This window comes from Vitis vinifera, chromosome 14 (genome assembly GCF_030704535.1).
Source record: "Vitis vinifera cultivar Pinot Noir 40024 chromosome 14, ASM3070453v1".
Taxonomy (NCBI): domain Eukaryota; kingdom Viridiplantae; phylum Streptophyta; class Magnoliopsida; order Vitales; family Vitaceae; genus Vitis; species Vitis vinifera.
Window position 1 is genome coordinate 24,147,626 of NC_081818.1, and position 24,278 is coordinate 24,171,903.

General features: G+C 36.0%; 3 protein-coding genes across 6 annotated transcripts in view; 2 read left to right on the forward strand and 1 right to left on the reverse strand.

The window, feature by feature from the left end:
* The first annotated feature begins 2,103 nt into the window (after positions 1 to 2,103).
* LOC100248116 (UDP-glycosyltransferase 83A1) lies at positions 2,104 to 8,129 on the forward strand. Its single transcript, XM_002279210.4, has 2 exons — positions 2,104 to 2,705; positions 7,043 to 8,129. Exons 1-2 carry the CDS (start codon positions 2,225 to 2,227, stop codon positions 7,924 to 7,926), a joined length of 1,365 nt encoding a protein of 454 aa, XP_002279246.1. The 5' UTR covers positions 2,104 to 2,224; the 3' UTR covers positions 7,927 to 8,129.
* A 6,581-nt stretch (positions 8,130 to 14,710) lies between these two features.
* On the forward strand, positions 14,711 to 21,479 carry LOC100253240 (F-box protein At5g39250). 2 transcript variants are annotated; one of them, XM_010662328.3, is made up of 3 exons: positions 14,922 to 15,058; positions 19,323 to 19,423; positions 20,447 to 21,479. In XM_010662328.3, exon 3 carries the CDS (start codon positions 20,523 to 20,525, stop codon positions 21,270 to 21,272), a length of 750 nt encoding a protein of 249 aa, XP_010660630.1. In that variant the 5' UTR covers positions 14,922 to 15,058; positions 19,323 to 19,423; positions 20,447 to 20,522; the 3' UTR covers positions 21,273 to 21,479. The 2 variants fall into 2 exon arrangements, with proteins under 2 accessions (XP_002279063.1, XP_010660630.1); XM_002279027.5 differs by lacking the exon at positions 19,323 to 19,423 and having other exon boundaries at positions 14,711 to 15,058.
* A 1,257-nt stretch (positions 21,480 to 22,736) lies between these two features.
* LOC100853981 (uncharacterized) overlaps positions 22,737 to 24,278 on the reverse strand; it is a 68,104-nt gene continuing 66,562 nt past the window's right edge. For all 3 annotated transcript variants that reach the window (XM_010662332.3, XM_010662331.3, XM_010662330.3), the window contains exons 15-18: positions 24,124 to 24,192; positions 23,930 to 23,992; positions 23,612 to 23,808; positions 22,737 to 23,240 (exon numbers count right to left, since the gene is read on the reverse strand). In XM_010662332.3, coding sequence (XP_010660634.1) covers positions 22,922 to 23,240; positions 23,612 to 23,808; positions 23,930 to 23,992; positions 24,124 to 24,192 — 648 coding nt within the window. In that variant the 3' untranslated portion in view covers positions 22,737 to 22,921. The remainder of the gene's footprint in view (positions 23,241 to 23,611; positions 23,809 to 23,929; positions 23,993 to 24,123; positions 24,193 to 24,278) is intronic.

The window sequence follows — 24,278 nt, forward strand, 5'->3', positions numbered from 1 at the left end:
GTTATTGTATTCATTTGGGGCATGGACATGCTGATTATGATGATTGATTATCTTGATTAAAATCTGGGGTAGGTTTGGGTATTGCGCCCACCCCGATTATATATCAAATTAATTTTTAAAATTAATTTAATTTAATTTTTATTTTTCTATTTTAATATATAGATAATAATAAAATACTTTTAATAAAATAATTTATAAAAAAATATAATAATTTAATTATTTCTAAAATATATTTATTTTAATATAATTAAAAACTTTAAAAGTAATTTAAAAAAACTAAAATTAAAAAAAAAACAAAACAAAAAGTTAAACGTGACAGGGCGAGTAGGTATGGGAATTTATCATACTCGTTCTGCCCTATTTAATTTTTTAAATGGGACGAGGATGAGAATTACTTTAAATAAACGGGACCGGGTTGGGATGGGGGCGACCCATCCCGAACGTCTCGTTGTCATCCCTATACATAACCCAAATCCAAATTTACTTTTTTGTAATATTTATAACTCCAAATACTGATTATGATGATTGATTATCTTGATTGAAATCTGGGGTAGGTTTGGGTATTGCGCCCACCCCGATTATATATCAAATTAATTTTTAAAATTAATTTAATTTAATTTTTATTTTTCTATTTTAATATATAGATAATAATAAAATACTTTTAATAAAATAATTTATAAAAAAATATAATAATTTAATTATTTATAAAATATATTTATTTTAATATAATTAAAAACTTTAAAAGTAATTTAAAAAAACTAAAATTAAAAAAAAAAACAAAACAAAAAGTTAAACGTGATAGGGCGAGTAGGTATGGGAATTTATCATACTCGTTCTGCCCTATTTAATTTTTTAAATGGGACGAGGATGAGAATTACTTTAAATAAACGGGACCGGGTTGGGATGGGGGCGACCCATCCCGAACGTCTCGTTGTCATCCCTATACATAACCCAAATCCAAATTTACTTTTTTGTAATATTTATAACTCCAAATACTGATTATGATGATTGATTATCTTGATTGAAATCTGGGGTAGGTTTGGGTATTGCGCCCACCCCGATTATATATCAAATTAATTTTTAAAATTAATTTAATTTAATTTTTATTTTTCTATTTTAATATATAGATAATAATAAAATACTTTTAATAAAATAATTTATAAAAAAATATAATAATTTAATTATTTATAAAATATATTTATTTTAATATAATTAAAAACTTTAAAAGTAATTTAAAAAAACTAAAATTAAAAAAAAAACAAAACAAAAAGTTAAACGTGACAGGGCGAGTAGGTATGGGAATTTATCATACTCGTTCTGCCCTATTTAATTTTTTAAATGGGACGAGGATGAGAATAGGGGTCTCCAAAAAGCCCGCGGCCCGCTTTAGGCCCGGCCCGGCCCGAGCCCGTTTATGGGCGGGCTGGGCCGCGGGCCTAAATTTAGGCCCGTAGGCCCGCCCTTAGGCCCGCCTTTAATTTTTAAAAAAAAAATAATATACTATATTTTTATATATATATAACTAACTCATTTAATAAGCACAAAAGAAATGTAGCTCAGTTGGTTAGAGCCTTGAAATTTAAGCTTGAGGGGAGGGGTTCGAATCCCACCCTCTTCTTTCCTTTATTTAAAAGCCATTTTGGCTTATTTAAAAAAGCCCGTCGGCCCGGCCCGCTGGCCCGGCCCGCCCCTCAGCCCGCGGGCTCATAGGCCGGGCCGCGGGCCTAGCATTTGAGCTCGGCCCGGCCTGTTGACCAGTCAACGGGCCCATAGGCCCGGCCCGAGCTGGGCCGCGGGCCTCCTATTTACGGCCCGGCCCGGCCCGCCCGTTGGAGACCCTTAGATGAGAATTACTTTAAATAAACGGGACCGGGTTGGGATGGGGGCGACCCATCCCGAACGTCTCGTTGTCATCCCTATACATAACCCAAATCCAAATTTACTTTTTTGTAATATTTATAACTCCAAATACTTAATTTTGAAACAACTTGACAAAAAAAAGAAAAAAAAGTAAATTTTAATGATATTATATCTAACTTCAATTTCCAACCACATATACACTCCCGTATAAAAAACAACCATGATAATATCAAAATGTGGATAATGACAATCCATTGGTTAGTGAATCCACAAGGATAAGGAAAGTGGACCCAATGATAGCAAGAAGTCAAAAAAGTTCTACAGAAGGGATCAGAGTCTGAGCAGCACAAGAGAGAGAGTAAAAATGGGGAGTTTACATGTTTTAGCTATACCTTACGCAGCACAAGGCCATGTAATTCCCCTCATGGAGCTCTCACAAAACTTGGTCATGCATGGCTTCAAAGTCACATTTGTAAACACAGACTTCTCTCAAGAGCGGATTGTGAAATCTTTCGCAGGAAAGGATGATGTAAGGGATCAGATCCGTCTGGTTTCAATCCCCGATGGGTTAGAAGCCTGGGAGGATAGGAATGACTTGGGGAAGGCATGTGAAGGAATTCTTCGGGTCATGCCTAAGAAGCTGGAAGAGCTCATACAGGAAATCAATCGTACGGACGACCATGAGATCGCTTGTGTCATTGCAGATGGGCATATGGGTTGGGCTCTGGAAGTGGCAGAGAAATTGGGAATCAAGAGAGCGGCTTTCTGGCCATCAGCAGCTGCAATGATGGTCTTGACGTTTCGCATGCAAAACCTGATCGATGATGGGATAGTAGATGATGATGGTAAGCCTCCCCGTCACCACTTTTGATTGTGTTCCAACAGCATTTAACACATTAGAAAATCATACATACTTTTGCTTACTGATCAACTAATTTGCCTGCAACCAAAAAATATAAGGTAGTGATTTACAATTGTAACTTTTTTGGAAAACAATTTTTTGTTATTCAAAAAGAAATACGAAAACACGAGTAATAACCAAAAAATATAAAATATTTTTTTATCCTAGAATTTTTTTTATAATATCTTTTAGTTGTCTTCACTTTTTTTTTTCCATGCGTTGTTTTTAGTTATTATCAATTAATCTATCCAATTGATCACCTCCATAGTAGTAACTGCAAGAGTTGTACTCAGCCTCATTTATATGACCGAACACTAACCAATTTAATGATTCCACTTGTAGCACCACATAACACATGTTTCTTGTCCTCGTAGTTTGTTGATTTTCCTGCAACAATTCCTGGTGAAGAAATTAGAGAAAAACAAAAAAAAAAACACAGATTTAACGTGATTCAACGGATTGCCTACATCCACAGGAATAGGGAAGAAGACTTTCACTATATGTCAAATTAGAGTTACAATAAAAGGGTATTTATACTAACACTTAGGTAATGAAATTCCAAAAATACCCCTGAATCGTATAGCAGGGGGCGTTGCCCCCCCAACCTCTCATTCACCCTTAACAATAAAAATACAAGTTCGAATGGCAAATATTATCGTTCCACTCCGACATTTGCTCATTTTTCTCCATATATGTCTTTCCCTCAATATGAGCCACATACTACAACATAGTTGAAGTCCATGTAGAATTGTTTGAAACCTCACACAATAGGAACAAGTGTGGTGAGCCATTGGATGTCCAAAACCATGACACATCCTCCAAGAGAAAGGAGATGGGAATCTGTAGCAAAAATCTCACATTCTTAAACACCTAACCATGAAGATCAATGCCATTAAATTTTGGGAAATCAATTTTATCGTACCATACTTGGAAATTACCATGGCTAGAACCTAAGTGATTAGCGTTGATGAAGGAGCTCTCAGAAGGACTTTGATTATGAGAGCTCATACTTCGTTCATGGTTGCCATCCATTCTCGTAACTCTTTTGAGAGTTTTAGTTTGTTGTTTAAGAGCTTCAGAATGCATATCAAAACTCTCATGTAATTGTCTAATTGTTTTCTTCAACTATTTGGATTCTTACCCTCTGTTACGCCGTAGTGAAGGATCCCTAGGATCTCTTGTCATCTTTACTTTCTTTAATTTAATTTCCTAGTATCTTAATTTAGTTTCCTTATACTCTATCCTACAAGTAGCCTATACTAAATAAGGAGATTGTAATGGCGAAAATCATACAAAAATTCTCTATAAGAAGACCTAGAATTTGTTATCTCAAATTACATCTTCTCCTTGCTCATAAATATTGGTATCAAATGATAGTCTTGGCATAAATCATGGTGGAAGGGATTAGAGCGCAAGAACAATGCTAACTTGAATATATTGTTAAAAAATTGAAAGATTTATTAGATAAACAAGTAGCGCCCTTATCAGAACTATTGAAGATGGTCGCAACTATGAACTTGAAATTTGAATACATGATTTCTAGAATACAGGAGTTAGGTAATGGAGACAATGCCTCAATTAATAGATGCAGGACAAACAATAAATTATGAGGTACAAATTCCTTTCAAACCAAGTTTTCCAAACTTAGTTTTTCAAATTTTGAAGATGGGAATCCTAGTGGGTGGATTTACAAATGTGATAGATTTTTTTAAAATCAATGGAATTAGGAAACATGAGAAGGTAGGATTAGCTACATTACACATAGAAGGAAGGACCTTAGCATGGTTTTAAGAGTACAAGGCTAGTAACAAAGAAATTAAATGGGAACAATTTTCTGTAGATGTTTCTAGTTTTGGCCTAGTGCTTGTGATAGTCCGATTAGGCAAATAACTAAAATAGGTTTCTATAGTTAGGGCATACCAGGAGTAGTTTGAAATGTTGATGGTCAAAACTAATGGATTGTCAAAGGAGATTTTGTCTAATGCTTCATTAGCAACTTAAAAAGAGGTTATTAAAAAATCAAATCACCATGTTTCGATTAAACACACTAGCCCAAGCCATCAAGTTAGCCCTACTACAAGAAGGAGTAATAGAGGCAATTCTCAATGAAGTCAATGGCTCTAATAGAAGTGAAGGGATTACAATAAAATCTATGGGAATTAGAATGAATCAAAATATATAGTCAACTACCACCCATTAAGAGGATTTCAACCATAGAGATGTAAGAGAGACGTGAAAAAAAACTTTCTTATTATTGTGATAAGAAGTATGAGTTTGGCTATAGATGTAAAAGAAAGCAAATTTTTCTATTAAATGATGATGAAAGTGAAGGCGAAGCTACATGTGAAGCTAAAAATGATATTAAAGAGGAAGATCTTATGGTTTCAATCAATGCAATATCTAGTTCGACCTCTCATCAGACCACGAAGATCTATGGCAACATTAAGAAAAAGTCATCACCATACTAGTTAACTTAAAATTAATAGAAGAAAGATAAAACGATACAACAACTCATTCAAGAAATACAGGCGGATCTAACCTTACACTCCAAATTTTACTTAGGAAAATAACCAATTGAGTTATAATGGGGAGATTTTGGTTAGGGAATCAATTTGATCTCAAAATGCAGGTACTACAATAAGCTCATAGTGTGGCAGTTGGAGGGCATTTTGGAGTTAAAAATACCTTAGAAAGGATAAGAAGGGTTTTTTATTGGCAAAAGATGAAATGAGAAACTTATAAGTTTGTAGCTAAGTGTGATATATGCAAGAGGAATAAGGTTGGAAATATAGTTTATATGGGACTATTGCAACCACTACCAATACCAAAACAAATCTAGTCTAATGTCACTGTGGATTTTGTGGAGGGGCTTCTAAATCACATGGTAGGTAGGTCATTAGGGTGATTGTTGATAGGTTAAGCAAGCATGCTCATTTCCTAGCAATGACACATCACTATACAACTAAAGATGTATCATAGTTATTCATGGATGACATCTACAAGTTACATGGTTTGCAAGGGACTATTCTAAGTGATAGAGATCAAATTTTCACCAATCAATTTTGGTAGGATCTCTTTACATTTCAAGGAACTCAACTACTAATGAGTACTTTTTATCACCCACAAAAAGATGGTGAAACGGTAATAGTTAATAAATGTATGGAACAATATTTAAGATGCATGACTAGAGGGGAATGTTAGCATCATAATGACCCTTAGTATCTTTTTTTTTTTCAATTTAATTTCTTACCATCTTTTTAGTTTCTTTATTGAGTATATCCTCAAGGCAAGTAGCCTATATAAAATAGGGAGATTGTAATGGGGAAAATCATGAAAAAATTCTCAATAAAAAAACCAAAATTTGTTCTCTCGAATTGCATCTTCTCCTTGGGTCATAAAACCCTCTAGTTCCCTTCAACATTTGAATAAAAAAAAATTACCATCAAGGATTACAATACAATGATTTAGGATTGTTATGTCGTTAGGAATTTTTTGCTACAGTTTTGAACGACAGATGATGATCATCTATGCTTTGTTGTACAGGATATTGACAATAGGAGATTTGGGCTTATTTGGGAACATTATTGAAAATAATTCTTAAAAAACATTTTTTGAGAACAATTTTCAAAATATTTTTATAAAATAAAAGTTTGTTTAAGAACTTAGAATATTCTCAATCTATTTTTATGTGTTTTTAAGTGTTTTTTAATAATATTTTTATCTACAGCACTTCATTTTCAACTATTTTTAGTATTTATATTATTATTTTTTAAAACATCCCCAAAAAAATAAGTGAAATAAATTAAAAATAATTAAACTATGTTGCCAAAAAACATCAAATGTGTTTCAAAGTCTACAAAACAATTTTTTGATTTTAATAGCAATTTCTAAAAAACAGCCCCAAATAACTTGCTCTTAAATTTTTTTTCTTCTTTCCCAATAAGAATGATATTGCGAGTATGAGGAAGTGACTTGAGAAATAACCTTGAGAGGAGCATAACATACGGAAGAAACAGTTCGCAGTAAATAGAGGATAGGTACACAATCAAAATTTGGTATGCTGATTCAGGACTGCTATATAAGTTATAACACCAATAGCGAAAATGGTGATATCTGATTGATCCAGAGAACTTGTCATACTTCATCTACCACACTAACCTCGAGTCAGTGCTGCTCAAACTGGATAGCCTTAGAGGACATGAGAATAGAAGAATGGATCATAATGCTGTGAAAGAACTTCTCCCTAACGTCCTTGGTTTCTGTTGGGATTTTTCTTTGCAGGAACTCCAGTAAAAAGCCAGAAGTTTCACTTGTCGCCAAACATGCCCACAATCAACACAGCGAACCTCCCATGGACCAGCATCGGTGACTCGACCGCACAAACACTCGTATTCAAGTATCTGCTAAGAAACAACAAATCCATCACTGTCGCAGATTGGCTCATTTGCAACTCCACCTATGACCTTGAGCCTGATGCATTTTCCTTAGCTCAGACTCTGCTACCAGTAGGCCCACTTTTGGCAAGCAATCGGCAGGCAAACACCGCAGGACACTTCTGGCCAGAGGACTCGACTTGCCTTGAATGGCTGGATCAACAGCCTGCCTGCTCAGTCATCTATGTCGCATTTGGAAGCTTCACAGTTTTTGACAAAGCCCAGTTCCGAGAATTGGCTTTAGGACTTGAACTCTGCAACAGGCCATTCCTATGGGTCGTGAGGCCAGATATCTCCGCTGGTGCAAATGATGCCTACCCCGAGGGGTTTCAAGAGAGGGTGTCCACTCGTGGGCTGATGGTGGGCTGGGCACCGCAGCAGAAGGTTCTGAGCCATCCTTCTGTTGCTTGCTTCTTAAGCCACTGTGGCTGGAACTCTACCATGGAAGGAGTAAGCAATGGGGTCCCCTTCCTCTGCTGGCCTTACTTTGGTGATCAGATCCTTAACAAGGGATACATCTGTGATGTTTGGAGGGTGGGATTGGGGCTTGACCCAGATGAAAGAGGTGTCATACTAGGGGAAGAAATTCAAAATAAGGTGGATCAGCTGCTCATGGATGAAAAATTCAAAGCCAGGGCTATGGAGCTTAAGGAAATGACAGGCCATAATGTTAGAGAAGGTGGCAAGTCTCACAACAACCTGAAGAATTTCATTGAATGGATCAAGTCATAGACAAATAATTCAAGCTTTTCTCAAGATGTTGTTCGGTTAAAAGCTTTGGATTGTCATAATAAAATCCAAACATCATATCCACTTTCCAAGTCCAACTTCACCACCCTGTTCCTCTGTCATCACTCATCATCATTATCCATCATTTTTTCCCTTTTAAGACGTATCATCTTATGAATAGATTCAAATCTGTGCTTGATGATGGATCTCAAAGCTTTTCAATTGATAAGACAAACTCCATGCTCCATTTTCTTCATTAGTCTGACAATTAAGGAAAGCTTAATTTGTTCATCAAAAAGCTGGAAGTAGCCTACTTCCACATCAATTTCATCCACTAAAAAATCCTTAAAATAATTTAGACATTGACTTACAATGACAGCATACACACAATCATGACTTATTTGAACCAACATCTTTCAAAATTTCATTTTCTGCCTTAAAAAATACCAAGACAAATGCCCTCATTCTACGCAACATTAGATCACATGACTCACATCTCACTGTAAATTAGATAGATAGATTAGAAAAATCAAAGAAACCTACCAATTTCCAAACCATTAGAAAAACCTTATATTATATCACCTTTGTCACTGTGTCGGCAACCAAAAGAAAATGTTCTTTCAGGTGAAAAAGAGAGAAAATTTTGGAATTTCTCAATGAAATATCTAAAACGTTTATAAAGTGGAAAAAATCGAATAAATTATTTATTATAGAAATGAATTAATTCAAATAAATTTATATGGCTTGAAGGAGGAAAATCTTTTCTGTTGATTATCGTATCGAAAAATACAGTTATTTCATATTTGATATTCAAATACAGAAAGTTCAATAATTTTATAGGCTTTGGAAGAATCAAAGACTTCTGAATGGAACTTAGAGCCAAATGCATTTACTGGGATTGAAGGCATTCCCAGAGAGATACAGTAATCTAAACTTGAAGAAGGAAAAAAGAAAATTCTACCAAAAAGAACATTTGGACATAACGAGAAAATGTAGGAAAAGGAGAGAAAATTCTGGAGATTAGAGCTTTTTGAGGCTTTGCAAATGAGTTTAGCAAAAATTCCAAATTTTCCGTCATTTTCTCGGCATCCAAACAGACCGTAAACCAAGAAATGCATTTTTTTTTTTTTTTTCCCTTCTTCTTTCCTCATTGAAAAAAGAAGTTACTATACAGCATTTTCCTCGTGGCCAGATCCATAAAACTGAATCAATCTCTGCAAAATCACGACCTGCTTTCTGAGGAGGACGATGTAGTCGGCGGTTTCTTGGAACAGCTGGTCGGCTTGGATGTCTCCATTGTGGACAGGAACGAGGCTCCTGAGTGCCTCCAACTTGTCCGAAACCTTAGAGCTCGAATCTCCGCCATTGCCAAAGCTTCTCGAACCCCTTCGTACTCTGCAACAAAGGCGCGCGTTTGGTCTTCTCGACCTCCTCCTCCTCATTTTGGCTATAGGCTTGCAGCTCATTGTAACAAAGTACGTCTTCCTAAGCACACTTGCGACACTTCAACCACGGGAGAGTAAAAACGCCGTGCTAGCAGTGAGATGTGAGATTGAACTCTATATCGTGTTTGAGAAGGCCCCAAGGGTTTAAGTAACCAAAAGTTGGAATATAACCACTTGGTTTGGAGAAAACTACGAGATTGCCACTCTCGTCTTTGTCAATTTTGTTCTAGTTTTTGTAGTAAGGTGTATCAAACCATGCTTATCAATGTATCTATTTATTTGTTATCACAATAAATTATTAATGTTTTACAATATGAAATTTTCGGACCCATTGCTCTAATCCCAATTTCCTATTATTTATATAAATCCATTTTTAGAATTTCTCATACCTATTCTACCTTTTTGTCTTCCTTATTTTATTTTTAAAATTTTTTTATATATATATATAAAGAAAGCGATTGAAAGATATGCTCAAATTTATTGAAAAATAAAAACTAAAATTCACCTTAGACCTATTCATCCTAAACCCGTCCAACGAAGAAAACAAAACTAGTCGCATTGTCATCTTTACATACATTAAAACATGGACATTCTATACCCCTTTGAAAAGTTTTTCCCCGTTTTTCTTTTAACAATACCAACATGGCCTATTTATTGAAAAATAAAAACTAAAATTCACCTTAGACCTATTCATCCTAAACCCATCCATCCTAAACCCGTCCAATGAAGAAAACAAAACTTATCGCATTGTCATCTTTACATATATTAAAACATGGACATTTTATACCCCTTTGAAAAGTTTTTCCCCATTTTTCTTTTAACAATACCAACATAGCCTATTTATTGAAAAATAAAAACTAAAATTGACCTTAAACCTATTCATCCCTAACCTGTCCAATAAAGAAAACAAAATTTGTCGCATTGTCATCTTTACATATATTAAAACATGGACATTCTATACCCTTTGAAAAGCTTTTCCCCATTTTTCTTTTAACAATACCAACATGGCCTATTTAGGAGGGCGGGAAAGCACAAGGAAATTAACAAAAATTTGGGCACATAGGGGTACCTTTTATTTGGTGGGGTACCCCACCAGCACATATCATTTCAAAAACTGCAAGTTGTTGATGACCCATGCATATCCAACTTTAATGGGTATAATCCCATGTATACAGACTTTTTTTTTTATTTTTTTTCCAATGTTATTGTAGAATGTGGTCAATAAAGGACACACAATTTGGTATCTCACTTGCAAAATGATCTGCAAGGAAAGTGAAATGAAGGGGGGAGAGAGAGAGAGAGAGAGAGAGAGAGAGAGAGAGAGAGGTGTCTTGCCAGCAAAAGCCTGCATATCTGCAAACTGCACATGTGAAGTCATGGTTTTGAAATCCTAATTACCAATATGGCCTCCCCCTCATCATTTCAACATTTTTGCAGCTTTTTGATTGAACACTATTTACTCTTTTTGGTGGCATGTGGTTTCTAAAGTAGAAAAAGTGAAACCCTGATGTCAAATTTGTTAAAACATGAGTCTCTGTAAAATTGCCTACAAGTTCATAACATAAAATTTAAAGCCATGCTACATTTATCCATGATGAAAGAAGCTCACTAAATTCAGAGAGAGAGAGAGAGAAGTACATTTCAATAGTTTAATAGCAATTAATGCAAGTACAAGCACCCACTGATAAAGGTTTAAAAATACCCTTGGGAATTATCAATTGAGAGCTGGAGTTGACAAGGAGCGTAGTTTTGTTCTTTCTCAAGGTATGCTACCATGTACATACAGGGAGACAAAGCCTGCAGCTGAATATACAAACAAGTAAAATGGCAAGTGAGGGATAATTGGGAGGGGGGAGGGTGGAGGTGGGCAAAAGAGTCAAGCAAGTAGAGAAGAAAGGTGAGAGTAAGGAAATGTAGTGGCCTCCCCAAAGGGCACATGTGAAGGTGAAATGGGGCCATTGGAAGAGAGAGAGAGCACATGGGAGGACACATGCAGAGGTGGGGATGGGCATGTGACAAAGGAGAGACAGTGAAGCAGCATGAAATGTACAGCATGTTCTGCACATTCCCTGCATGGAAGTGACCCCTTTGGCAGCCCCCCTTTCTCTCTTTCTCCATAACCATTCTTGTTTTTATTATTGATTTTGTTTCATTTTTTTAGTGCTCTATGTGGGTATAATTTATATTATTTTGATTTCCTACACATGGGCCTTAATTCAATTGATTAATTTTCAAGCTACCAGCATGTGTGAAATGAATGTGATCTTGTTGTTATTATTATATACATCAAATCATTAAAACTAAGGTTGTTGCTATTTGGTTTAGGTTCTTGGCAAAGTTGTCTTTTTGTGAGTAAATTCCCTCTTTGCTGAGATGGGTTTTCTTCCCTTTTTTTTCTCCTTTTTTTTTTTTTTTTTTTTTTTTTTTAACATTTCCAAGTGTTTCATAATACAAACAAAAAAAGACAAAAAAAAAAAAAAAATCTAAAGCAAAGAGAAATGAATTTAATTAATTATCACATAAAGTTAGCCAAATGAAATTTGCTTTTAAGTTGTAAAAAATGTGAGGAGATCCAAGTATATACCCAACCACTCTCGAGTCTAGAAGGAAGAAGGGGGAGAAGAATAGCATGATTGAGAGGGGGGACAAGATGATGAGGACCCAAAATGCAAGCACATCATCAGAGCATACTGAGGATGTGATTTAACAGCTTTTTTTGGGTTCACCAACACTGCCTCTCTGCTCTGTTACTCATCTGATTGAGCTGTGTGTAATGTGTTATGTGTAAGAGAGTCATGTGCATTAGATGTTTGGGTGTGTCCACCTTTATTCCCTTTGTGTTTTTTGGGTAACATGCCTTACTGATTCTTTTGTGTTCCAACCCTCCCCATGAGCCCATGCCCACCCGTCTGACTTGGATTTGTGTTCCCTTCCTTCTTTTTCTTGTAGGCCATGTGATCATCCTTTGGAAATTTTCCTTCCATCCAAACTAGAGATATACCACATTTTTCGATGTTAGCCACATCCTCAATTGATTAATTATGATGGATATTATTTTTATTTTATTGAGAATTCACTATTATGTGGATATAAATTTTTAAAGTAATGTTTTGGCATTGGTAAGAATGAATATGCATGTTGTTGAAATCCGTGTAATAATTTATGATGAAAAATAATAAATAAATAAATAAATAAAAAGAACATGCAGATTTAACATAGTTCGACTAATTATCTACATTCATGAGAATGAAGAATAGGATTTTTACTATGTATAAAATTAAAGTTACATAAAAAAGTATTTATATTAACTCTTAGAATGAAAATTTCAAAAATACCCCTTAACCATACCAAATCTAATTATGACAAGCTCTCCATTCTTCTCTCCAGATTTTGCCCCTTTTTCTCCACATGTCTTTTCGCTCAAATATGAGTGAGCCACATACTATAACACATGTATTTCTCTTTGTTTTTTAGAAGGATCAAAAGGGATGCTACTTGAATTCATGAAAATTGCTTAAGAAAGATAAAACCACACGTCACTTCGGCTGGTGGTGACCACCTGATTGGTGTCTCAACACACTGGCGAGGATGTCGGAAATTGGTTGGAAGACTGCAAAAAGAAAGATCCCAAAAGCAGGAGATTACGCCCATGTCCAAATAAATGACTCATATCCCTGCACGCCTCCCCATTCCTCCCATTCAACCTTCTACCACGTACCAAACCAAATCATCATCCATATCAAATGTGTTTGTTTCATATTGGAATTCATAGTCTAAGATGGTGTTTGTTTTTTGGCTTAATAGAAAAAGCCAAATATATTGGCTTTTTCTATTTAGCTAAAAGTAACATATTGACATCATCCAATATAACTAAAATGAACTTATTATCAATAAGTTCAATTTAATTATATTAAACGATGATAAAAAGTTATTTTTAGCTTAATAGAAAAAGTCAAAATATTTGGTTTTTTCTATTCAGCCAAAAAACAAACACCACCTAAGTAAAATCACTCATACGGAAGAAGGAGAAGAAGAAGAAGAAGAAAGAAGAAGACCAAGAAGAGACATGTACGTAGAATGACAAAGAAACAACGTGTAGAACGACAAAGGAATAAGGTGTTGGGAGGAGAAATCGTTATCAAACCAATTATGACAAGCGACACGAGGAATGGAGAAACGCGGGCAGTGAAGAGCCACCCATTACACACCTAATCGCTAGCTAGGTGTGGGCTGTAGTTCGCTTAGATTTTAGGTTCATGTTGGTGAAGGGGTCCATGTATGTCTATCATTTCCAACTCATACTGATTTGTAGTTGAGATTGATGCTGCCCTACGAGAAGACTTGTCTCTCTCAATCAAATTGTGGTCCTCCTCTCTCTCTCTCTCTCTCTCTCTCTACTACTGCATATCATTGATAGTCCTTGTCTCAATTTCTTTGCGTGACTACTCCATCATCCACGCTCATCTCATCATCTCATGCCGACACTTCGCTCTTGCTTATTTATGTTACTTTCATGTACTGATGCTTACCATCTTTCCAAGCCCAGGCCCTCAAAATCACAGCCTGCGCCCGGCCTACATGGTTGGACCAATGTTAGTGGATATGGGCTTGGATTTAAGCTTCCCCAACTTCATACCTTTTTCTAAGGAAAGCCCAACCCAAACGCGATCCAAGTCAAAGTTCATACCTTCTGCTTCTACACGAGAGGCGAAACCGAAATCCGAAAGAACTACATCTGGACTTCACCTAATCATATGGTCTAACATCAATACTTTTCTAGATTAAGCTCTTTTTGGATCAAGTTGAAAGTCTTATTTTTCATATAAATTTTTTATTGTCTATTTGAATATACTTTTACTGTATCCATTAACTAAAACATAGGGTGTTGTAGCGGAACTAATGGTAAAAGAGAGGAAATCGATTATATTAAAATTACCTTACAATAAGATCCATCTGATATCCAAAAACTATTCAATAACAATCGAAAGTTTTAATAAAGTCTAGATAAGCATCAAAAATAGTTATAAACATTATACATCATCCATAGATGGTGAGAGAATAGCTCGATAAAAAAACACTCCTAACCCCTTAAAATTATTTTAATAATTTTTATATAAAATATAAATACTTTTGTAGACTTAAATTATGAAAGTAATTATTTTTTAAAAAAATAAATCAGATATGGACAAAATTTAAAATTTATTAAAGTAATTTTGAAATATATAAAATAAATATTTTATACTTTTATATAATAAAAAAAATGTATTCAAATTAACAATTAAAAATTATTGTGTAATAATGTCACATATCATAAAATCAACTAAACCCCCTATTCTTTTTTCAAAATGATGTGAAAGCTACCAACAGCAAAGACAAAAGTGGGCCCTCGGGAGACGGCTGCTATGACGCGCACCACAAGAATTTACAGAGCACCTTCATCGATCTTCAACGCTCTCAGCCGTCGATCAATCCTGTCCGTTATACAGTTTACGCGTATGGGACAGGATAGCAGTGGGACCCGGTAACAGAACAATATAGAGTAGGTCAAAACACACCTAATCGACCCTTGATTTTAGAAGAGAGAGAGAGAGAGGCGTACTTTTCTCAGATCTCTGGATGGTATCGGGATGTAGGCTTGTTCGACCATTTCTAGGGTTTTACCGGATTTTTCTTCTTCCTGCGAGAAAAAGGTGATTCTGTTTGCCTTTCATTTCTTGCTTTCTGTTTCGTTTTCTTTTTTCTTTTTGTGTTTTTTGGTATGGTGCTCTGATTATTTCTTCTGTTTTTCTTTAGTTTTGGCCCCTGATTTATACGGATTTTGATATTCTCTTGGTTACCATCTTCTTGAGTGTTTTGTCTGATGGTTTCTGTTCCAAATGATGAAAATGTTAGATTTAGAGCTTCAATTATTGTTGTTGTAATTTTCTTGGCGGCCAAACAGAGAATTTAGGGATTAACTTCCTTCCCCCTTCCTTTTTCGTGTGACGTTGAGTGATCGAATTTGGTTTGTTGTGGTTAAACTTTAGTTTTTTTTTTTTTTTTCTTTTCCCCTGCATGTTCTCATGGCCGAACAGAGCGATTGACTTATTTCTACTGAACTTCTGAGTGTTGAGGCTATAGTGTGATTTTGGAATATAAAATTTGGGGTTTTATTTTTTTGTTTTTTTATTTTATTTTCAGATATTCTATCATAATTTTCTATGGCCATGTTATACTGTTTTATGAGGTTATCAATTTGTTCAATATATTGCTTCATGTACTCTGAATTTGTGTTTTTTGTTTTTCATTCTTAGTATCCCAACTGGTATCTATGATCTTGAGACCGTGGCATTGAGTTTTCAGAACTTAAAGCAGCTTTCTTTCCAGATTACTCTAGATAATTTAAGATATTGTTTACATTGTTTGTGTTATTACCATTCTCTGTTTGCTAGTTGAGAAAACTAATTAAGGAAAAAGAAAGAAGAGTTTGGTTTTATTTTTCATGGTGTTTCTGGTTACTGAAAAATAATATACTTAACTCAACTAAGCCAAATGGTTATAAGAGGCTCAGTTAATACCAGTGATGAGACATCAAGATTCAAACCTTTGGTTTACCCCCTTTGTTTTTTTTGTTTTTTTTGTTTTTTTTTTTTTTTTTTTGTAAATTACGTTTTTTTTCTTTCATTAATCAAATGGAGTTCCCATGGTTATGAAAAGTGAATTCATAATTGGATTTGAAAGTGATATGTTTACTTCCAAGTGCTTAAGTTTTTGGTTTATAATGATCTCTACTTCAAGCGGTGCCCTCTATTTTTTATTTTCTATTGTTAACTTCCTCAGTTCTCCTCATTAAAATGAACTCCTAAGGAATTGTTCAATCTTAGGTGAGAGAAACAATATGAAGTAGGGTTTCTTGGATATATTAAGGCATCTTTCCACAAGATCCCACATTGTTGAGCTGCCCTGACAAGCCGACATGTAGTTGATTTTTTTATTTTTTTTTGATAGGTAAATGCAGGTTGTATTAATAAATAAAAGTATACATGACGTATACAAAACAAACAAAATGAAAGAAGGCGTGAAAATACACAAAAACCAGGAACCACCCCTTACGAAGAGCCTAACCGATCCACAAAATCTAACAACAACATAGAACCATCCCCAACATGCAATCTAACTGAATTCCAAAAGTTATACAAAAAAAGAACTTTTAATTGTTTGGTCTAAATTTTCACAATTCTCAAAGGCTCTCCTATTTCTCTCCCTTCAAATGGTCTAAAAAATGTATGAAGGAGCAACTTTCCAAGCCTTTTTCTTCCAACAAAAGAGTCACCCCAACTTAAGAACAACTCTCTTACTGAAGAATGTATTACCCACTATACATAAATAAAAAAAAAAGAAGCAAAAATCAACTACACAAAATGCGAGCTTTTGAACAATAAAGGAGAATGTGATCACTTGTTTCTTCATCTGCTTTGCACATATAGCATCTATTAGGTATCCTCCAACCCCTTTTTTTAAGTCGATCTGTAGTCAAAATCTTGGCCCAGGTTGCTTCCCAAGCAAAAAAAGCTAGTTGTTACAAGGGCCCAAAAGTTCCAAATTATACCATATGAGGGAATGGCTCCGCTCGCCTACTTACCAAGGAAGAGTAGAAAGACTTAACTGAAAAGTTACCATTCTTTGTCTCTACCCGCACCATAATGTTATCAATTTCTAGAGAGGTGGAGTAATCATGTAGCCTCCCAAAAAAGATATCCACTTCCTCTAACTCTCAATCATTCAATTGTCTAATAAACCTAAGACCCAAACTACCACCATCCCAGATATCAGCCACCCAAGCATCTTTGAAAGAGTCAATAGCAAAAGATTCAGGAAAGAGTCCCTCAAAGGCAAATCCCTTTGCCACTTATCTTTCTAGAACTTCACCCTATTACAAGAGCTAACCTTAAAGCAAGTTTTAAAATTGAAAGTCCCTCATCCATTTCTAATCGTCTTCCATACCCCCACTTCATATCTCTTTCTCACCTCTTTCATGCACCAACCCCCATCGTTTTACCTATACTTGGCAACAATTAGCCTTTTCCAAAGAGGGTCTCTTTCACTCACAAATCTTCAAGCCCATTTTCCTAAGAGAGCCTTGTTAAAGTTTGACAAGCTCGTAAAACCCAAGCTCTCTTTTTATTTTTCTAAGCAAACAACTGACCAAATCACCAGATGAGGCTTGTTAGCCAAAGCTCCTCCTCCCCAAAGAAAGTCCCTTTGAATCTTTTCCAATTTAGTCACTACCCTTTTAGGGATGACAAAAAGGGACATGTAATAAATCGGTAAACTGGATAAAATGCTCTTAATAAGTGTATGTCTTCCACCTTTTCAGAGATACTACCTCTTCCACATAACAAGCCTTTTCTGGAACTGCTCCTCCACCTCTTCCTAAACCTTAAAAGACTTGTAAGGAGCATCCAAAAGGAGACTTAAGTAGGTGGTTGGGAGAGCACCCACTTTGTACCCTAGAACCTTAGCAAGCTCCTTCATATTTGGGACATTCCCAACTGGAATCAACTCACTTTTCTCCAAATTAATCTTTAGCCTTGAACCAATGTTATTAAAGGTGATCACCCAAGCTGCCTAGGCCATTAGAATAGGCAAGGCAGATCAGATGAAAGTCACCTCTTAAATACCCAAGCAAGGTGGCTTCAAAGAGGCAACGCTTAAGTGATCACCTTGGGATAAGGCGCAAGGCATAGAGGCAGTCACCTTTGACCATGAGTTAAGATTAAACATACTTAGATTATAATTTCATTCAATCTAACATTCGATTAAACAAAATATGAGATGAAATATTATTTTATCAATCATAGAGATAATGAGATGGAGGGCTATCGATTTAATTTTGATGGAAGTGATGACAATTTTAATTTCAATGATGGCTATGATGATGATGTCCAAAACTTTTCTAGGATGTTCATTCTCTTATTTTGCTCTTTATTATGATTTTTAGATGTCTGGAAAATTAGAATATCAATTTAAACAAGACGAACATCTCTAATATGACGTTTCTTATGATGTGGGGTATAATATTTAACACTTTGAATAATTATTAATATTTTGTTAATTTGGGAAGACATGATGTGGGATGAAAAATAAATAGTATTGATTGTTGAAGACAATGCTCATATTGGTTTAAGTATCGAATGGGTAAATATATGTGTATTTTTTATTACCTTATTATAATTAGTCTATCTCCTTGTTTTTTGTCTTTTACCTTGGGCTAAAAGGAGTCTTATCATCTTGACATCTCACCTTTTACTTTTGACAACATTGCCCTGAACACACCTCAAACCACATGAAGACCCAAGTCAGATACTCAAGATTTTCCTTACTAGCATCACAAAGGATGAGGGTGATAATCTATAAATAACAAGTGGGAGACCTCCACTCCTACATCACGTCTTTCTTTGATTAGGAAACCATCAATAAAACCACCTTCCTTTGCCCTAGAGTGCAAGCGGGAGAGAGTCTCCATCGCCAAGATGAACAAATAAGGAGATAAAGGGTCTCTTTGTCTCAAATCCCTAGAGGTTTGAAAAAAGCCTGAAGGGGAGCCATTTAACAAGACACAGAAGTGTGCTATAGAGATACGCCATCTGATCCAACCTAACCACTTGGAGCCAAACCCCATTTTTTTCAGAACTGCAAGGACAGAGTTCCAATTTATATGGTCATAAGCCTTTTCGATATCAAGCTTGCATAAGATTCTATGCAAATTATCTTTAAGTTTGGAATCAGTGGCCTGATTTGCTATTAAGATAGCATACAGAATTTGTCTCCCTGCCATAAAAGCATGCTGAAAATCTGAGACTAATGCACCCACCCACAATTGTTGATACACCCCCTATGGTATTGTGTTTCTTTAGTTTGATAATCTATATGGTTTGTAATAGGACTCTAAACTACAATCATGTACTGATGCAGAGTTTCCTTAACGTAAGGCCTAGGCTGCTGCATTGTCTACCATGAATAACTTCCCAAGCTCCTACAATAAAGGTGGAAAAGAGGGTACAAAAAAGAAAAGAGTAAGAAAAGAAAAGAACCGCGAATAACCCCATACCGTAGCTTAGGGAGATTCCATGATTCAACACTAGGTCTTTTTCTGTGCACTATTAAGATTTTAATTTGCCATGTTATTTTGTTAACAATTGCCTCAATATGTAGCTGTTGGACATCAAACTGAAATGTTTCCTAATTACAAAGCTACCTCAATATATTTGTTGTCCTAGGTTGCATAAATTTAAACTGTGTAAATAAATAGGTTTGGTCATCTTCCTACTCATATTAGGTTAAATTTATGCAAGCTAATGTCATAGGCAGTTAATGTCAGGTGGTGCCTCAAGAAATCTTCTATTTTGCTGGATGATACTTTTTGATTTATCAAAATGCCAAAATGGCATAGATGAGTCTTATTGGCTTTTTTTCTCCATGCATTGAGAAAAAGATAAAGGCCTCATCCTTTTGTCCATGTTCATGTTTTTACGATTTTTGTCATGGTTGTTCCAATTTATGTCATTTGTAGTTTAAAGTTTACATGATTGGCATCTATCAAGTCTGGATAGATTTTCTGACTACATGACTTCTACAGGTTTCTTTTCTAGTGGCACTCCCTAGATTACATTTTTTAAGATAAAAAAACAGTAGCTTTTTTCTCTTCTTCTTCTTGCTTTTCTTTATCTGTAAGTATTTTAGGGATCCCCTATTTGAATCATTTCCTTTATTTGAAACTTCTGAATTTGAACGAGCATTTCAGTGATCCCCTTTGTAAGTCCTTTCCTTTACTTCAAATTTCTGAATTTGAACAAGGCTAACTGGATGCTCCTTTCTGTTCCTTTGTGATGGAATACCCTTGCCTAATTTCCAAGATGTTCAGTTTGCCTGCTCCCATTGTGTAGTTTCCTTCTATCAACAATTTTCAAGAGCATGTTAGTCTTTAAAGTGTTTTCTACCAACAGTTCTCAAGAACATGTTGGGATTTAATATGGTTGTTTCGAACTGAAATTGATTATTGACTTAAATTTTTTGCTTTCCTTATGGAATTGTTCCAGCTTGATTCTAGGCCATCGAATGCTGTAGAGATTTGCAGGAGCATGCTTTTGTTCTGTTCTAAGTTCACCTTTGAGAATGGCATATGAAGAAGTTTTGAAGGCTGTTTTCCCTCTACTGGAGGGTGCAGACCTTGCATCCTGCATGCTGGTGTGTAAGCAGTGGAGAGACATAGCCCAAGATGATTATTTCTGGAAATGCGTATGTGCCAAGAGATGGCCTTCAATATGCAAGCGTCCTTCTCCTCCAACTGTAACTTATTACAAGTTATGCCAAACCTTCTACAAACGTCAGCATTGCCGAGCTCTTCCCCCTCCAAGACTGTCCTTTAATGACCTGGAATTTTATATTGACATTTGGACAGGAGAGAGATCAATCTTCTCTGAAGTGGTCCCAGGCCCTGTTCTCCAAACTGGAATTGTTGTCCCACCACCTGGCATATGCGACATGCTTAGGTTTCACCTTGAGGGTCCTGAGTACAAGATGACCCTACTTGTGGAGCCTAGGTTTACCGTTCCTCTGATGGCGACTGTGAGCGTATCAGTGCTTGTGGGACGGAAAGACTCCAAGAAGGTTGCTTGCATAATCAACAAATCCATGTTTGATTATATTGATCGGACAGCTTATAGAGCCCTCGCATTTGACTACCTTGACTTCTCCCCCATCTATCCCTTCATTTCTGGCATCAGGGCGTGGATTTCATTGCTTTTCATGGAAGATGGAAACGAAGGTGTCATTAATGTCTTTGGGCTTGAAATGGATTTCTGTGATGCTGCAAACTCTGAGCCAGAGGTCCTTTGGCTATTAGACATGCTTGATTGGAAGTGAAGACACCAAACTGGTTTAGCAGCACAAGGTTCCTGTATGTGTATGTAATGCACTATTTTGCTACCTTCTTTGGTTCTTTAATATGTGGTACCTAAGACAAATACCTTCGACTCCCCCCCTCCATTGTTGGGAGCTGAATTAAGTGTTATCTTATTCTATGTTCAAACTGTGTACATATTCAATAAATGTGGACAATTTTCATGATTACTGTTCTGCAGGTCATGGGTATTGAAAATAAATACCTTTTAAAGCATGCTGTTAAGTATTTTGCACTAGTGTCTTTTACATGTTGTAATTACCATTCTTAGATGCCCTATCATTCCATGGTCAAAGTTTGAACTAGAGTTGGAATATTGCAGGTTGGCTCTGGCTTGGACATTGAAGAGTCATTATTTAAGCATGCTGTTGAACGAAAGTGAAGTTAGCAACAAATTCTATTGTGGCTGAGTCAGCCTTCGGAAAAGTGGAGGTAGGTGAAATGATAGAAAAAAGTATTTTTTTATCCTACCATTCAACTTCTGGTTGATCTATACTATTCATTCAAGCTGTTATCTCTAGCTTGAAGGTGGTGAATTTGACCTCAACAGCCACAGCGATTTTGAGTAACTGAACTGCTAAAACCTTCTCATAGAGAAAAGGCTTGCATCCAAAATAAGGTGTAGCACTGAAATTTTTATTATTGGAAAATATTTGTGGTGTGTGCAAGTGGTTCTTTTGCGATTTCCACTCTTTCCCAATTCCCTATATGCTATATCTTCCAAAGTGCATCCTAATTTTGAAAAGGACTCGTAGGCGCAGTCAAATGGGACCCGTGGCTTGGCATGCCAAAAGACTGGTCAGCCCAGCCCAGTTGTAGCGGGATGTGCTGGCATGGCCGGATCCTTTGAGCCTAGGGGGACAGCCCGTGGTGCCATCACGTGGAGCCATCATGCCAAGTCCATCGTGCCAGCCCGGCTCAAGCAAACGCTGCTTTGCTTTTTGCACGACAAATGTTATAAATGCCGCCCTATCCAACAGTCAAGTAACGGTTAGTTTGAGGGAAAAGTTGGTTGATCATTCACTTTTTTTGGTCTTTTTTTGTTTTATATCAAATGTCTAAATTATCCTCGTAATATTGACATCATAGCTTGTTTTAGGAACAAATAAGTAAAATTATTTACTTACATTATTATGATATTGTGAGAAGTTACCTTTGCATCCACAAATATCTCTATATGTTTAGTTGAATTAAGAATTTAAAAAGAAAAAGAAAAGAAAAGTGATCTTTAATGACATATTTTGTTTTAAATTATAAATTATTCTTAAATATTTTTTAATTATCTTTACAACAAATATTTGTCAAAATTTTCTCCAACCCAAGATAAAGAATATGACGATATTTGTTTCACCCACTCCTTGGAGGGATAAAAATTGCCCCACATCAGGAGCAAATCCTGGGATGCATGTGATCTAATGGACATGAAATTAATAAACAATCTACGATTATAAATTTATGTCACGACGCACAACCCCCAACAAAAATACACCCTCAAAACCAATCTACCAGGTTCGTGAATGAAATCCGTCCTACATTCTCTGATTCTTAGATTGAACAAGGAGAGACAGCAATCCCCTCCTATACATATTAAGCTATTTGCTGTTCTATTATATCAGTATCGGCTCCCAGATTGGGAACGCACACCATCTGGCTCTATGGGCTCACCGGTAAAAGGGTCAAATTTGTAAGGTTCACCTGTGAAAGGGTCAAACCTCATTTGAGGGCGAGCAGGTGGGGCCACAGAAGTGGCTATGAGGCGAGGATCCAATTCAGCTCTGCCATAGCTTGAAGAAGAAACTGCTGCTCTATAGAGTGGGGTAGGACTTGTTTCTTCCAGTTTATCAAAGCCCAATTGTCGAGACAGGGGATAATCAGTATAACTGTAAGTAGAGTAGCGAGACAATGCTGGGGATGTTTCATAACCGTCGTACCTGTCAGAAAACAGGTATTTGGAAGAGTTGAAATACTTTTCTTCAAGGACACAAAATTTGTCTTTCTTAATGGAGACGCCAAACAAGCATAAGAAATGAAGATATCATGGAGCTTGCAGCTTGAATATTATTACCTTGAAATACAGGAAATTTTTTATGTTCAAAGCTAGCATATAAAAATTTTCAAATGTCATGTAAATCATGTTTGAAATTTGCATCTAATAGGACATAAGATATTGACAGTCCTAATACTTAAAACAACTTCATCCACTCCAGAAGTCTCCAGTTAATCTTTCTCAGAAAATATTTTGTCGTCTGCATGCTGACATGAGAGATATTGCATAATTGTTAAAAGAAAATATGAAACATACCTAGCTGCAGTTGTGCCCAAACGCGAAGCAAGAGAATCAAAAGCTGGCCGGTAAACTCTACCGGACAAACTAGGCAGTACTGATTCCCCAGGAGCAGTATCCTCTACCCTTGGTAAATGCAATGGGATTCTGTTCACTCCCAATTTATCAACTTGGTGCTGTGGGATTCTGTTTACTCCCAATCTATCAACCTGGTGCTGTACAGGTCATTGAGAGAATGCATACAAGATTATTAATATATATTCAAAAATATCAAACCGTATCCTATAAAAGAATAATTAGGTTTAACATTCAAATCTATTATGGTGGGCTATACACCTTGGACATTAACCCAGCAAGATATGCTCCCTTGTCAAGCTTATCAGCCCCTGACAACATGAACTGCAGAACAAAGCATTGCAAGATAAAATCATTAAAGAATAAAACGGGACAGAAGCATAATCTATTCAGATTGCAAGAAGCAAAACAAAAGACTAAAGAGAAAATTACTACAAAGGAAAATAGTGAAAGACCTGATCAAGCACAGATATAGCAGCCAATTCAGGAAGTTTATGGAGGCTGGTTATGCATTGGATGTCAATCTGCAAAGGAACAGACCAGAAAATCATAACACGAGCAAAATAACCTTAAAGGGATGAGTCTAAACCCACCTTCAAGGACCAGATCA